The sequence below is a fragment of the Anas platyrhynchos genome, chromosome Z, assembly GCF_047663525.1.
Source record: "Anas platyrhynchos isolate ZD024472 breed Pekin duck chromosome Z, IASCAAS_PekinDuck_T2T, whole genome shotgun sequence".
NCBI lineage: Eukaryota > Metazoa > Chordata > Aves > Anseriformes > Anatidae > Anas > Anas platyrhynchos.
In genome coordinates this window covers 18815799-18832517 of record NC_092621.1, presented here as the reverse complement: position 1 = coordinate 18832517, position 16719 = coordinate 18815799, and the positions used below count along the sequence as shown (strand labels likewise).

The window sequence follows — 16719 nt, the reverse complement described above, 5'->3', positions numbered from 1 at the left end:
GTTTGCATTTTCCTTGTTCACTTGTGTAAAATAACTTAGTATCATCGTAGACTGTTGCAAATGGAAAAATAATGAAATGTCTGATCTCTTTTCTTCCAGACTCTCGTTTTACTCTGGCCATTCATCATTCTCCATGTACTGCATGCTCTTCCTAGCAGTAAGTATACTCTTTCCATCTACATGCCAGCAAAAAGTCTTATTTAGCACAAAATAGAAATATTTGCTGGAGCTGTTTTGTGCAAGGGACACTAAAATAATTAATGTCTGACAATGAAATATGCAAAGCCTACTTAAAGAAACAAACACACACCTGGCCTTAAACTGTTGGCAAATCATTTTGAGTGTTGTATTGTTTGATATTGTTTATGTATGATTATCCAGTGCTTTTTCAGTGAGTGCTTCTTTGAGTGCTGATCTTCAATATTGATCTTCAATACATTTCAGTCCAAGTCGGCTAGGGTAACTCATCAAGCCTAGAATAAATTTTTGTAACTGAGAAGTTTATACATATATACAGGATGGCACAGGATTCTCATCTGTCAACTATTTTTTAAAAAAGGCAAGTGTCTTTACTTGTTCATTGTCATTGGCAGTCTCCAAAATTGTATAGGTCCATCTGTTAGGTGATTTCAAAAAAAACAACAAACAAACCAGAAAACAGATCAAAATCACTGTATCAATGATATGGTGAAACAGTTCCTGCTGTGTAGCAACCTAATACTGATTTCCTCCATTGTTTGATTATGTGTGTCTGATATAACTTATCCTTGCATGGTTTTTCTTGAGCAATGTGAAAATGTGGCATTGCATCCTTTCTGAAGCACAAACTTGGAGATGAGAACTTAATAGGTGTATAATGAATAGGGTTTATAATCTATACTAACTGGATTACAGTCACCGGTCGAGGATTTCAATCTGTCTGAACTTTTATCTCTGTCATGTGTATGAATAAACAAGCCCTGCTTGCTGCAGCTTGTGGGAAAGGAGGTTGTGGTCAGGAGGACTTCTCAGCCAGTATAGACCGAGAAGAAAGGAAGTTGCTATTTTGAAACCTTGCATCTGGTAATGAGAACTCCCCCCCATGCCTCAATTACGTGCTGTAATACTGAGAGACCCTTTAGTTTTAAACAGTGTTCTGCAACTTTGGCTTTCCATGATGCCAAGGAGCAAAGATTAAATCTCCCCAAAATATATTAGACAAAGTGAAAATTGACAAATGCACCAGGTAACACTGATTGTTTCTGGGTCTGATGTGATGGGGTCTGAGAACTTGTTAGTGTTAGGTCAGAGGCTGGACTCTTGGAGGTCTCTTCCAACCTAGATGATTCTGTGACTTCAGACCTTGTTTGTTTAACCTACTAGGATTTTTTTTTTTAAAAGCAGCCTTTGGCAAAAAGGTGTTTTTATTACTTCTTTTGAGGATGCTAATTTCTCCATGTGGGTCGAATAATCTTTTCTATAGTTGCCTGTGGCATTGGGTGTTCTTGTTTTTGTTCTTTTAAATCCATGCAGGAAGCTCGTGTGGAGAGTTGCTGAATTCCTGCACTGAGTTACAGGCAACTGTGGGGTTTGTGTGTCTATGCATCCTTCACTCTTAGCAACCTTCTGTATGGGGAAACAGATGGGACGCTAGGGGTCAAATCCTTCCTCTGTATGCCACTTGGAAAGGCTGTAAATCCAGAGTTTGTGTCAGCACCCTTAAAAAGTAAAGGTACAAATACCCTTAACTCTCTTAACATAACATTTATTTAACAGGGATTTATCATAGATTAGTTTGTCACTCAGGTGTGGCAGCCAAATGTTCAGAACAGAGCTAAAGATTAGTGAGAGCAGTTTTGAAATCACAGACAAAGAAGGAACCTAATTCCCAAGTGTGCTCCCCTTCAGAAGGCCTGGGTTGGACCCATCTAGCCGTGCAGTCATCTGCATGATGGCTGGTGCTGCAATACTGGGATGTGGGAGATGGTGCAAGAAAAGGCTGTTGTAGCCCTCAGCTTTGTGCTTCTTGTGTGCTCACTCACCAAAAGAGTTCACCTTCTCACATGTTCCCTCCTGAGCTATGTACTGAATTTACACAGGGTCTGATTTCAGTCAACATTTTTTTCCTCTAGTATGCAGACCCTGGCCAGAGGAGGGTGATGGGTGCTCTTCTCCTTTTCCTGCACCTCAGTTTCTTGTCTTGTGTCTCTGAATGAGCTGCGATTGAGTACAAGTAGTAAGAGGTTTTGAGGAGATTAGACTTTAGACTTCTACTTTCTTTGGAGAGACATCTGAAGAGGGTTAACAGCTCCTGTGCAGGATGTTTTTTCCACTGATTGATACAGTACGGCTGCATACCAGCCTCTGCATTGGATGGAGTCCTTTCAGTAAAAGACAGAATGGGTGTATTCAAGCAGGTAGCTGCTGCAGGAAGGTGGGACAAACTGCTTTCTCACCCTCCACCTTGCCTGCGTGGCGAAGCAGAGTGCTGCCACTGGCCGTACACCAGACCTGTGGCATTTGATAACCTGCTTGTTAGCTGACCTCTCACGCTGGCTTCAGCTGCTCCCTGCACACTTACTCCAGCTGCGGACTGAGTCATGAGTGGGACAGGGCCGTGAACATGTGGCATTACTCATCGGTGGCGTTAATCACAACCAGATGCGTGCATGCTGGTTGCCTAAGGACGAGAAGAATCTGCCTTGTGAGCATGCTGCTGAATGTTGCTGAACACGTGTACTTTGTCAGGTTACGCATTTCAGAAAGGAGGGAGTGCTTGGGGGGGGGGGGGGGGATAAAATGGGAAATGGTCTCTGCCACAGATAGCACAGGCGCTGCAGCCGTGAGATGGCAGATGCTGAAAGTATGTGGTCTGAATCAAGCCACCTTGCAGAACACTAGGCAAAGGTATGAAATATTTCTGCAGCTTCAGGTACTTAAAACAGAATGGATGTGCTACAAATAAATCAAATTGTAGCAGCACTTTCTGTTCTGTGCACCTGAACAGACTGGTTAGAAATTAACATGATGAGGTCATTCATTATTAATTTTCAAATATTTTAGATGCTTTGACTTGTGAACAGCTACAGCAGTGTCTGTGGAGTAATAATCCTTCTGGGTCTTATTTCCTACTTAGCAGGATGTCTTGTTGCTTTGAGGATTGAATTAAGGAGGAAGTTTATCCTCCTGTAACTGTATCAGAATGATTACAAAAAAACAGGAGGTGTTTATTTATGCTTGACTTCCTATTGAGTGTTTATTCTCTGCTTTACGCTTTGCATTGTTTCTGCTTCTCATGGAGGTAACCATGCTGGTTTTGATCTTTGGAGGAAAAAAAGATTATTCAGTATTAGCACAACTCAAAATGCTGCGGTTGCTTCAGGCAGCTTTTTCCTTAGCTAACAGGTAGTTTTCATTACCACATCTCTGAAGTGCTTATTTTTGGTAATACCTGAGCGGGCCTTAGAAACATCTCTGTTGCCGTAAGCTGTGTGCTTCCTCTCCTGAGGAATAGTTCAGTGCCTTTTGGGCTGGTGGGGAGCCCAGCCATGAGGCAGCACAGGGACTGGCACGAGTTGTGCTGTGCTGGTTACAGGGACGTAGTACTCTGCAGGGAGCCCTGGTCAAACCATTGGTGACACGAAAAAAATGCACGTCAGTGGCAGCTCCGGTATTTGAGCTGTGACCACACGGCTCCCCTGGTGTCGGAAGGGAAAACTGCAGCTTTAAGCAGACTCCTATGGTGAAAATCCTGTCCCAAGGTGACGGCAGGGTACTTGGAAATACCTTGCAGCTCAGTCTTTATCCTTAAGGGAAAGGATTTTGTGATGGTGGTGGTGGTTTTAAAGTTCTCTTAGGCACATTGAGACTTTTGTGTCCTAGAGGCTTTCCCCAGAAGCAAGCCTGTTAACTAGATGGTCTAATTTTCTTGCTTCAAAGGTATCTATAGCAGAAAAATGTATGATTTGAGCATCTATAGGGAATAGTGCTCAGGGAATCGCTGGGAAGAGTGCTAGTTGAAAAAGATGGTAATCTGAACTGCACGGAAGGAAGGATAGGAAGGAGCTGGAGGGTCTAAAATTCCAAACTGGGCATATGTGATTTACGCTTAGGATGAGGTGAGGAGATGTGGAAGAATCTCGTGTCCCATGAACAGTCTTAGGCAAGACGCATCTGAGAATTCACAGCATTTTTCCTAAGTTTGTCTTTTGGTTTGTGGGGCAGGCTTAGAGAGCAGAGCTAAACTTTGAACTTGAGGAATGGAAATGTTTCCTTGTATGTAATTTGGGCTCCTGACCCTTGGGAAGCTCTGCTCCCCAGTATTTACAGTTACTTAATATTCCTTTCCTAACTCCTTACCTTCACACCGCCTGCCTTTTGTACGTGCGGCAGGTGGGCTTCTAAAGGGTTGTCTGAGTAAAAGCAGTGCCTCAAACCACATCAACTAACACACCCCTAACTGATAGCAGCTTCATGGAGCTTAAAGCCTTTTCCAGGAACTGGTAACGAGCAGGTGCTTTGCTACCTTCTCTGTATTCTCAGTGTTTGTGCACAGAATCTACATGAACTGATCTCGTGTAGCTCGCTGCGTGTGACCATCTGGCATGAAAACAGATGCAGGGGCATTGCCTGTGGCAAACCAGAGTTGGGCACCTGGCCCTGAGAAAGGAAACCTGCTCACCTGCGGGGCGAGGAGGAGGAGGGACGTGGTCATCCTGCTTTAGAGCTTACCTGTTATTTCATAAAGCATTTATCTAATAAATGCTTTATGAAAGAATGGCAATACGGAAATGTAGGTTCTGAGTAACTTCAGGGAATGTTAAATAGCTGTGTAACTTGCCTGCTTAAATAGGGTGCATCACTCCTAGCTTTAGATCACTGCTGCTTTTTTTTTTTTTTTTTTAAACTGGATATTATGATGCCGTGTCCCTGACAGCAATCTGTCCTTGGTTTTCAGCCCGCCTCTAGGATAGGCTCCTGTTTTCTTCTGTATTTTTGTCAGCATAAGGAGTGGAGCCCTGCTGCAGGGACCTGGCCGAAATGCTGTGCTATTCCTGGGAGGGCAGCGTGTTTGCCTTGCCCAGGGTGGAGGCGGTGAGGGGTCTCTGCAGAAAGTAACTTGAGTTGCTTGCGAGCTCTCCCGCAGCTCGCTGGGAAAGAACATCTTGTGTGCCCAGGGAAAGGGGAAATTGTAGAAGAGCTGGAGACCGACTGGCATTTCAGTGACCCAGGCTCGCAGCTCACTCCTTTAGCAGAGAGGGGACATGTGCTAAACGCAAATGGAAGCAGGGTTTAGGCTGTTTTTTGTTTTTTTTTTTTTTTTTTCACTTATGCTACTAAATGTGCCAGTCAAACTTTGGGCTTTAAATCTTGTTTGTGTTGGGACTGGAGGCTGAGTGAAACAAAGGCTCCCGAGCCCTGCTTGCATATTAAGATGGTGTTGTAGGTATGTCTGTTTGCATAGCAGCGTTTCTTCACTTTCCCAAACGCTGCTGAACAGAGCCATGAATGTCCCTAATATGTTCCTGCCCACATGAAAGCTGAGCACTACCCAGTCTTCAGCAGCTAACGGAGAGGCATTTCCTACCGAGAGCATTTTGGCTGCTGCTTTGGGCTGAACCTAGCACGCTGCTCAAAGCAGAGATGAAGAAATAAAGGACAACTGTTCGTGCCGTGAGGCTCAAGTATGAAGGCATTCGTGCTTCTACTCCTGTGCCCTCCCAGCACATGTTTAATATCAGTATTTAGGCTCTTCTGTAGTAAGCAAATGAAGCCAAATGCCTTCTCCATTGTGTGCTTGGAAACTGGCTGTTGGCAGTGCCGAGGCTGCTGTGAAGTGGCTCCTGTGGGACAGAGATAAAAGCATTGCAGTGCTCTCCTTCCACTGAGGCTTCCATAGCTTGGTAGGTACGGCAGAAAAACACTTGTTTCAATTTCTTTCCTAATAAAAGGGCCAAGTGTTAGTATTTACAGCAGAACAAAAACTTACCATTTACCCTGCTTTATGGTAAAAATGGAATCAGCAAACAGTGATTTCTGCAGCATACAGCCAAGCTGAGGCTGGAGGATTACCACTACTGGTGCTATCACTTACCTGCTGGGAAGTATCTCCGTAAAGTAGATGGACTGTGCTCTGAACTGAGCGTGGCTGTTGAACTGGTAAATGACAGGATGTTTCCCCACTGCACGGGAGGCAGCTCTCAGTATCAAATGCCTTTTGATGGCAGCATGCAGCTGTCTGAGACCAGCCAGGTTAGTACAGACGTTGCCTTTTCTATCTAATCTGGCCAAGTTTAGCTCCTGAATTCATCCATCCCATGGGTCAGCCCCCTGACCAGCTCACCATGCTCTGAACATCAGAGCTGTTGCTGGCGTGTCAGCATGGAAAACGTGGTTAAAGGTAAGAGGGGTGGGCCAACAGCAGCCCAGGTATATCCCTGCATTGAAGGAACTGCAGACCTGTGTCCTTCTCCTTCTCTGGAAGGGGAGAAATAATTCTGAGTTGTTCTTTCTCCTTCATTTCTGCACACTCAAAATAAAACACTGGAGCAGGTAAGCCAGAGGTCATAAATGTGTATTTTTAAGAAAATGAGTTCTTACTAAAAAGGCAAAATAAACCATGAAGTCTCTTAAGGTTTTGTTTTAAAGCGAATAAACAAAAGCCCTAACTCACAAATGATCCATGAATTCTGTGACATCTCTGGGGTGCTATAAGTCATAAAAACTGTTTGCGTTGTGTCTCCTGCTTAGAACTACAGGAGATAGGTGCTGTCCATGTTAATCCAAGCTTTGCATCAGACAGGCTGCAGTTTGACTCCTGGTTTGCAGGCAGGGTCTTGCTGGCTGGTGCCTGGGGCTCTGTGTCCATGTCAATGCCCTGGCTATGAAGGGAGCTGTTGTACTCATATGTGGTGCCCTCGCATAACCGCACGCCTCTCGCTGTGGCAGTTGCAGTGTTTCTCAGCACATCTTGTTTCTGTTGGGACACTTTTGTGCTGAGAATTGTGATTTTTTTTACTCAAGTTTCCTGGATTTCTTATACTGCTCTGATTTCCAGGGTTTGTGCTAGCTGAAATATGAATAATAGCTCCTGTACAAAACAGCTTTCATACAAAGGAAAATCTGAGTTTCCTGTAACAAGCAAAAGGGAAGGGCTATTCTGCAAACCTCCACAGAAGTGGAAAGCCTGGAAGATGTGAAGGGGGGAGAAACTTTTACCCCAGTGTTGTCTAGTGCAGGCAGGGTAGAGGTCTTATTACCTGGATTATTGAGCAGGCGTGGGACAGGAAGACAGCAGGCCATCCACATGTCTGTGAACACTTTCTGTTGCTTCTTATTTATCGTTGTGCAAGAACCCAGGTGGATGTGTTGTCTTTTCCATTCTCTTGGAGGACTGCATGTGAGGAACAGCTTGCACTGAAGACGCTGGGCTGCAAGCTGTCGTGTGTAAGCTGGTAGTAAGGAGGTTATTGGGGTACCCTCCCCTTACAGAAAGGCAGAGCCTCCCAGTTTACTGCTGGAGCTGAAGGTGGACTGCTGCTTCGGCTGTCTGTGCATCCACAAAGCTTCCTGATGGAAAACCCCGTCCATCAGGGGATGGAGGGAGGATGCTGTCCTTGGGGTGTCCATAGAAACACAGTTCCTTCCATCCTACAAATGTGCCTGGATTGTCAGTGTTTATTCCTATGTTCTTATCCCCAAATCTTCCAGAGACTTTTGCCCTATGTTTAATCATAATTACTGAGGCTGCTGGTTCTCTTTTTCTAAGTCTAAAGGGCAGCACTATCACCTCCTGTGCTTTCTCTTCTTCCTTCCACCCCTTCATCATTAGCAGCACAAACCCAAAACACGCTACCTCTTTACCCCCTCTCCTCACCCCAGAAATCCCAAAACTGACCGCATGCATGTGTACACACACTCGAGGTGGCTTATGTGTAGCTATTTCAGAGCTGCTTGGTTTGGGAAAAAATCCTCACGGTGGGTTTCCACAACTCCGGTTACTCCTTGTGGCTCTTGGGACTTCTTGGGCCGGCTGATTTGCTTTTAAGAAGCTTTTCTACCTGTCGTCAGTCGTGGATCCAGAGAGTTATTGCAACTGCAGTAGAACCTTGTGCCCGCTAACAGGGCAAATAAATTAATAGCAAATGGGGCTGTTTCTTAATGCTCAGGGAGATACCATGAAGACAAAGATTAACCACGACTAGTGGTCTATTTACTTGCTTTTATCAAGTTCATATTGGACTGTTGTGGTCTCGAAGTGGGGCTAATTTCATAGGAAAACTGATCTTCTGCAACTTTCTTCTTTTTCCCCCAGCTCTTTATCACAACAGGGCACCTGTAGGGAGTGTGATTAACAAGGCCTCTTCATACCGGGAAATACAAAATCCTGTCAAAGAGAACAACTTTCAGTCAGTGACAGGGCAAGTCAGCATGTACAGGCACTGAGTTGTCCTGAGTGAGTGGAGGAAAGGTCCCCAAAAGATCCCCGAACTTTCTCTGCTCCTCCTGTACTCGTAGGAGGACTGGCACTGCAGGGGGATTTTCTGTACCTTTGTACTGCAAAATGTATGTAATAGGTTTCTGGGGAAAAAAAAAAGCTGAGAAGATACTAAATGAAAGATGGCCTAGAAACTTTCAGAGACCCTGGTGGAATGAGTAGGTTTTAGCAGATGTCCGAGTGTTGTGCCCTGAAGGCAGGGCCGCGAGGTGTCAGCTGCTCGGAAAGTCTCTCGTGAAGCTGCAGATTACAGCCCCGAAGTCTGTCTAGGAAATAGTCACTGTACTTTAAAATTAGGCAGGCAGGCGTGAGTATATGTATTAATACTGCTTTGGTGGAAGAGCAAATAGTTGAAAATTATGCCAGAAATGTTGAGTAGCAAATAATTCTCCAGTTGCAGAGACCCTTCCATTCATGTCTGCGGCTTCTTGCAAGAAGCCACAAAGTGGCTGTGAGTTTCTCTTCATTCCTGTGTGTATTTTTAGAAATGAAGTACTAGACCATAGATTAAGAAGAAACTTGTGTTCAGGATGTGTGTGGTGTAGAGAACATATTTTCATTATAGAGTAAGCATTAGCTAGTGAAAGAAATGCTGGTGATTATTTAATCCTATCACAAGAGCGTTTCTGTGAAATCTATTTGCGCACTTTGAAAAAACAAAAACAGGAGGAACTGGAGCAGGGAAGAGAAATAGTTCACAGCTGAACGGTGTTTCTGGAAGAGCAGAGATGCTCAGAAACAGGATAGCAGGGAAGAAGCAGCGGTAATGTAACCGAACCGATGGGAGCATGTTGCAGCCAGAACAGCTCTGGATGCTTGCGTTGCATCCGTGGGCTCACGGAAATTTCTCAGCCACAAGTGAAACATTGGTGAGAGGCATTGCAGGCATGTTAGCCAGATGAAGTTTCCTAAAGGTGCAGTTTCCTAACACTTCCTGCTGCTGCTTCTGTTGAAGTCATCAGGGTCAGAACAGCAGTCGGTGTGAATGCAGTTCAATGCCAGGGCATAGTACATGATGCACGCAGTGCTACGTACAGGGCTCTCGGGCACACTTCTGGTATTAAGCTTGTTTTATTTTATATTTGATGGAATCAACAGTCTCCTTCCCCATCTGAGTGCTTTGTTTTCCTGAACATTACTGACCTGTTTCAGCCCCGATCTGTTGCTGTTGTCTGAGTGATGGTGGGGAGGAACAATCTTTGGGGAGGGCACCACTGCCCGAGCCCATTAAAGGTAACGTGAACGTGAGGTTACCTGCTTAAAAATAACACGGGATCTGCCACTGCAGCAGCTGGCTTGTAGGAGAAATAACTCCATGCCTAACGAGCAGGACCAGAAAGCACAATTGTAACCAGAGGAGCAGCTGCTGCTTCTGAAATTAAACACAGCCGCCCTCGGCCACACGGATGCTTCTCTGCGGTGCGAGTTCTCACCCTTCACAGGCTGGGTTCTGGAGCAACATAAATCCATCCCCTAGCAGGGGGTGCAAGAAGGGCTCTGAGGGTTTTCCTTACAGCTTCTGCAGCTGGAGCTGTGCAAGCCTTTGCAAGAAGCGCCAAGGACTGGTAGAAGCCTGTAGCTAACTGTGCATCTCCTACAGGTGTTGAAGCAGCTCCAGGTCTTAATTATGACTAGAGACTGCTCTCTCAATGCAAATAAGACCTCCGTGTAAATGTTAGAGCCAACTTGCAGCTTTGTAATGCAAAAAAAAATCAGAAACTTTCCCTGAATACATGCTGCTTAGGGGAGATCCAAAGTACTTCATTGGTAATTTGGTGTCGTGCGCACTGGTACGGTTTCTCAGAGCTCACTTTTTGGGAGGCTTGCCTCATTTTCTTCCTTCAGAAGGAAACTCAGTTTTCCCACCTATCTGCAGTTGCATAACCCTTTTTCTTAATCTGACTGCATGCTTCTGCCAACTACCAGAAATGCTTACATGGAAAAAACTTTATTACAGCAAGGTATTTTTAGCTGCCTTCAGCAGAATTCAGTGGGAATAGGGAAAGGGGAAAGAACAGCCAGTATCAAACCATCAGCCAGCTCTTTGTAGGCTACCAGCGTGTGCTCTGTGGGCCCACCTCGGCTCTCTGACACCTGGTCTGCTTGAAGTACATCCAGAAGTAGCATTAATGTAAGAGCAGCGTAACACCCTTCGTTAGAAGAACTGTGAGACAGATAACTTACGAAGTGCCTCAACAGTTTCCCCTTTTTCCTCGTGGTAAAATTAAGGTCCCCAGAAATATGCAGAGTGCTACTTAAAGGAAAATATTTTCCAGTTCAGGCTGAGCCGAAGCTTCTTCAGAGTCTGATTTCATCCTGACCTTGCTATTAAAGAGGAGCAGTTATGGATAGTGTTGATCTTTTTGACGGTCCATTTATAGCTGAAAAAGTCAGCATGTCAAAGCCATGATGCAAGTTACTCAGAGAAACCAACCAAACATTCCTCAAATGTTTAACTTTGGAAAGTAGCACCTCTGCCCCTACAGAGCGTGCTCTGTGCCCATATTGACACTGTAAATGCGGTGCCTCTAAAGCTAGCCATGGCTTTTGGGGCTGGCAGCGGAGGGATTTGCCAGGAGCTCAGTGTGTTGTCTCAGTGCCTGAAGCCTGTGTCTTAGTTTGCTTCTGTGATTTTGCAAGACTGTCAATTAAGGTTTTGTACTAGACCTGGAGTTCCTAGATGGTACTGAGAGATGTACTCGATGTTAAATATAACCTCCATCTGCATTGTTCTCCCCAGTAAATTCAGTAACCATGCTGCCTCTTCTGGTAACAAGATCAAGTTCCAGAGCAAATCCAATGATGTTTACAGGGTGGACAGTTAGAAGCTCCTCTTATGGCTGAAATAAGAGGTCTCTGTCATAGATAGGACAGAGGAGACGCACACTGGAGATCCTGGTGTTTTTTTGTTTGTTTGTTTGTTTTTTGTGGTGTCATGGAATGAGTTTGGGGCAACACATCAAAATCACAGGTGTATATATATCTAAGACAGAGCCAAGGGGGAGAGAAAAAGAATGGAAGCTGCATAGAAACTGCATCCATCCTCCTGCTTACCAGACAGGTAACATGGTTAGTATGCAGCTGGAAAGGACTGGGAATAGGATAAGTGAAATAAACCACAGACAGCTGAGGAATGTGATCCTAGATCTAGATCGTGACACTTGTTGGTTTTAACACGTAACTACAGCTGGAATGTTGTGCTAGAACTTTGGTGGTACTAAAGGTGACTGGAACTGGGAATAAGGCTTAAAAAGCTGGCTTAAAAGTTGGCCAGCTCTGTGCACAGGCTATGGATTTTACTCAGGGTGCTACCATTCTTCCTGCCTAGAGCAAGATGGGGCTTTGCGTTTGTAAGAGGTACGTTTGTGGATGTTGTCATGGCTCTGAACACAGATTTCAACTCAACTCTGAACAGACTGAAGGCAATTTAATGTAACTGCTTTGTACTTACAGCATTTTATAACAACTTTTTTTTTTTTTTTTTTTTTGCTTTAGCTTTACCTTCAGGCCAGGATGAAAGGAGACTGGGCAAGGCTTGTACGTCCCACCATACAGTTTGGTCTGATTGCTGCATCCATCTACGTGGGCCTGTCACGTGTTTCTGACTACAAACACCACTGGAGCGATGTTCTAACAGGACTCATCCAGGGAGCGCTGGTAGCTATACTCATTGTAAGTAGCTCCTGGAGTGCCTCCACGTGTCCTGAATGCTGCTTCTCTAAACAAAATGGCAGAACCGGGCTTTGTTCTGTCTTCCTATTGTTTTGAAAATTGCTCAGGAGTGGGGAGAGCAGCTCCTCGAGCTGGGTGCAGTAACACTGCTGCAGGCAGTGAGGCAGACTGTGGGCCAGTGATGCAGTAGGGGCTCTTTTCCCTGTTAGACAAAATAAAATTGTGCCAGCACATGAGCTTTGCAAGTAACTGAGATGGAAACAGCCAACTACAAAAACACCTGGGGCTCTATAAAACGCCTTTTGTTTCTAGACACGTTCTAAATCCCAAGTATAATAACAGGAAAACTATGTATGTGAGGTAAGCAGGGGAAAAAAAAAAGCCAAGGCACCTCTAAGGAAAAGGGCAGAGCCTGTGCAGTCTCGGGGAAGGGTCAGATTAAGGAGATCTCTGGTCCAGAGACACGAACTAATTGAAATCAGTGAAGTTACCAAGAACTGAGGCTTACCTGGAAGGGATAGTTTGTTTTCAGACTGATTTTTCTGTTTGTTTGTTTGGATTGCTAGAATGAATTGGTGCAGTTTGTATGGTCTCCCAGGCCTGCTATGGCTTTGCTATCTGTTATTTAACGACTTCATGTTAAGGAGGGTTTTGATACAACCCCAAATTCTAAGAAGAGTTGCAGGCAGTGAGAAATGCCACGGACCAAAGAGGTGCAGGGCACTTCTATTATGGAAAAGGTATTCGGGATTAAAAGGATGTTTTAAAAAAGATGCTCGATTATGCAAGAATGAATATAAAGTGGCATTACTGTGAACAAAGAGGAGTTGAAAGATAAGGGAAATTAAAAAAAAAAATCTGAAAGATGCGTTCATCTCCAGAAGCAGAAAATGAGTATGTTGGAGAACTAGGAATGGTGCACTGAACAGAGTGAATTCAGCACTGAAGTGGAAGCTGAAAGGCACCGAGTATGCAGCTAAAGCAGCACGTGGGTGGTAAATCAGCCCCCAGTATGGAATGTGGCTGCCTCAGCCACCTTCAGCTGCCTTCTGCAGGTCTCAGGTGTGCAGTGGGAGGGGAAGAGGCCCTGTAGGGAGGGAAAGGATCACAGGAGAAGGTTTCTTATACTGGATGCAGTGCTGTATCCAGCGCCTGTACTGGTATGACTTGGAGAAGGAGGATGTGGGGGGTGGGGGAACAGCAAGCTGCAGAATCAGATCAAGACCACCAGCTTTTACAGAACTGCAAATAAGTGATGCTTATGAGAAACCCAACACTTGCTCAGCTGAAAGCACAAGCTCTTCCAGCAATTTTCTGGTGGTTTAATCTGTTTAGATTTTGTTAACTTAGGTTAGAGTATGAAGGATAGTTTCCTGTACAAGCATTTACCCATTGTTTGCAAGAGGAAGAGCTTATGCTGATTTGTTCATTTAGGTGGTGTATGTGTCTGACTTCTTCAAAGTGAGAGGATGCACGTTTCAACCAAAGGAAGATTCCCATACAACCCTGCATGAGACGCCAACAAATGGAAATCACTTTGGCAGCAATCATCAACCATGAAGAATGATCACTTCACCTGTCTCTGAAAGGAAAACAATTTCATCAGTCAACTATGTAATATAAGTAAATGCCTTTAAGGGACTGCTGCTGCTCTTGGATGCTCACTTTTCCTGTATATAGTAACACTTACTACAGTTATGTATATCTAAAAATTAAATTGCTGTTGGTTCAAGCTCTTGCTTAAAAAAAACAAACGGAAGGTATTCAAACTGTAAATTTTTATTAAAAATGTGGTAACACTTCTACGACATACACTGCTGTTTGTACATGCCTTGTTGAAATTATTGTGGTTTAAATACACACAATTAAACCTATGTCTTGACTGAAGATGTGAAGTGGGAGTTGATTTTGTATCGTCCTCAGAATACACCTTCTGTTACAGGTAAAGGCTTGCAGCAAAAACAATATCTCTCTTGATTTTTGTAATACCTGTAAAACAAGAAAGAGAAAAAAAATAATATCTACCACTATAACTGAAACAATTCTATTTTGTTACAAGTACAGCTGTAACAACAAGTTGTAAGCCTTAAATGAAAGGCATTGTACTTAAATTTCCAGTCATGCATTTGCTACATACACAGAAACAACACTACTTAACTACTTATCTAGGTAAAAGCTTTCTAACATCTGTTACCTTATACAAAGAGCAAGACTTCCTTACCATGAAGTCAATTAGTCAAAAAAAAATGCAACCCCAAGGCTTGCCTTTCTTATGCTTTACAGAATAACTTACATTGTGGGATTTAAATACCTACCCTCTGCAAACTTGTTTTCCAGCTCTGTGTTTCCAATAGCTTTTGCAGCCTGGCACATCTGCCGCAGCAGTTCCTCCAGCCTTCTCATACAACGAATGATGCTCCCTGTGTAAAAAAGAGTTACAGACTGACTACTTTGCATCTCCTGACCAACACCTCACTGAAGGATTCAGCTCCTTGAGCCCCCCTCCCCCCCTCCTTCAGCCCCCTTTGACACAAAGCAATACACCTTTCTCCAGCCCTGTTCAGAACTCACCTGGACAAATGTGCACCAGCCATGTGGCTTAAGCCATGTGTAATCCTAGCTCACTTTGTTTTGTACCCTTTCCCATCAGGCAGCTGCTTGAAGTTACTGTTTGTCCTGTCCTGATTTTGTTTTGTTTTAATGCTTTTGCAGCCTCTAACTCTCTGCTGAGGAGACTTAGTTTGGTAATTCGCAGTAGATTTTTCTTGCAAGTATTTGTCAGGACCTCCCTCACACGTGCTACTTGCACAGGTCTGCTGCTTTAAGGACCACCATGTTAGTCATCCTGAACTAGGTTCCCGCTTGTTTTTTTTAAATTAGTCCGAGTTGTTTGGATGGTAGAGACAGTAAACTGTCTGCCTTAGGCAGCTGTGCTCGCCAGATGCATGGACCACTACCATGAATACCTGTTGTCTACACTTGCTTCCACAAAACCGTCAATCGACCTGATTAACAGGGTACTTGGCTCAGTTCAGCCAGTCTTCTCTCCCGCTGTCATGCAGTGATCTCCATTTCTTCCCAACACATTTCAATTTAATGACAGCTCGTTTTCATTAACCCATGAACTCCAGGTTCCCGTGCAGAAAGTTCTGCTACGGCCCCTTTGCCTGGGTGGCAGCACAAAGCACAGGTCTCTCGCCCATGAAGAACACAGGCATCCAGAAAAACACTTCTTACTGGGTTTGGGAGCTCCTGAAAAGCCAAGTTAAAAAGCAGAAGTGGTGGGTGGCTTCCAGTGAGCTCTAATTGCCTGGCCCATTTTCTGCCTCCTTACTGCAATGAACGCACAGCAGTGAAGCCAGGGCTTCCTGTGCTCAGCAACTCATCCCTGCTCATTCCACATTGCCTGGAAGGCAAAGAGGAGAAGAGCACTGTAATCCTATACAACAGGGGAACAACCCCTGTGGAAATTAAGTCAGGAAACACTGATACTTTATATAAAGATTTTTATCAAAATAAAAACCTGCATTTGTTTTTATTTTTGTTTCTTAACTCACTGTGACAACTTGGGTAACCTGTGCAAACTCTTGTGATTCAGTAATACCACACTGCATTTAGGGAAGTGACAAGGGATGTCTGAACGCTTCCCGTCCTTCTGGACAATGTGGAGACAAATCAGTCCATTACAGGGTGGAGGGAAGACTCACACATCAATTCCTGCCACAAGAACTGACCTCAAAATGTACCCTTAAGATTTAATTTTGAAGGAGTCTGCACTGTTCTAATCAAGCATGCCAAAAGACTAGGACAAAGTGGACTGACTAGCCTTAACCAAAACAGGATAGATAGGAAATGTCACTGCCCTGCATATTCTAAACAGTCAAGAGCAGACATACAAAAACACAAGGCAGCTACTGCTGTTCTTGTGTTCCCCTCGCTCAAGATGCATTGGCAGCAGATGTAAGGCTCAGACATTAATTTCCACGAGGCACTTGCAGAATGCAGCATTAGAAGACTGCCAGGATTCCTGTTGGTCTCAGGCACACAGGTTTAGGAGGTTCCTGGGTCTAGGAAGTGGATTTCTAAACACACGAATGCAGTTGTGTTCAGGCCTCCCCCGTGTAACCATGTACACAGCATCGGAGAGAGCAAGGCAATGGTGACAGGAGTAACTTCACAAGGGATTTCCAGCATCGGTCACTACACACAGAATTGTAAGAGTGGGGAACCAATCCTACCCTTCACAACTTTGAACATACTTGATAAAAGAAGAAATTAGGTTTTTGTTCTGGTGAGACCTTCAACTTGAATGGTCTGTGTTTTAAGGAAGCACCTGGGCTTTAAGTCACTCTACTTTTAACATAATGGGAAATCCTGAGTACCCCTCCTGAAGGGACAGCTTTTAGTTCTCTGATTTTAGGAACAAAATTAGCCCAGGTGACAGCTTACATCCAGGCTTTTCAAATACCTGCTCTGCACTGCTGCTATGACCCATCCAAAACAGAATCGGTTGCCACCTCTCACTTCTGTCAGTGTTATGATAGCAGGAGGAACTTTCAACTTAATAAGCA

The 16719-nt window shown here is 44.3% G+C and overlaps 2 protein-coding genes across 3 annotated transcripts in view; one reads left to right on the top strand and one right to left on the bottom strand.

The window, feature by feature from the left end:
- PLPP1 (phospholipid phosphatase 1) overlaps positions 1 to 14035 on the top strand; it is a 59260-nt gene extending 45225 nt beyond the window's left edge. Inside the window, exons 4-6 of one of the 2 annotated variants that reach the window (XM_038169950.2) lie at positions 100 to 157; positions 11972 to 12148; positions 13583 to 14035. In XM_038169950.2, the coding sequence (XP_038025878.1) occupies positions 100 to 157; positions 11972 to 12148; positions 13583 to 13708 (361 nt within the window). In that variant the 3' untranslated portion in view covers positions 13709 to 14035. The remainder of the gene's footprint in view (positions 1 to 99; positions 158 to 11971; positions 12149 to 13582) is intronic. The other variant, XM_038169951.2, reaches the window with a different exon arrangement.
- Positions 13908 to 16719, bottom strand: part of MTREX (Mtr4 exosome RNA helicase) — a 45878-nt gene continuing 43066 nt past the window's right edge. The window contains exons 26-27 of the mRNA XM_027447028.3: positions 14464 to 14568; positions 13908 to 14137 (exon numbers count right to left, since the gene is read on the bottom strand). Of these exons, the coding sequence (XP_027302829.1) occupies positions 14085 to 14137; positions 14464 to 14568 (158 nt within the window). The 3' untranslated portion in view covers positions 13908 to 14084. The remainder of the gene's footprint in view (positions 14138 to 14463; positions 14569 to 16719) is intronic.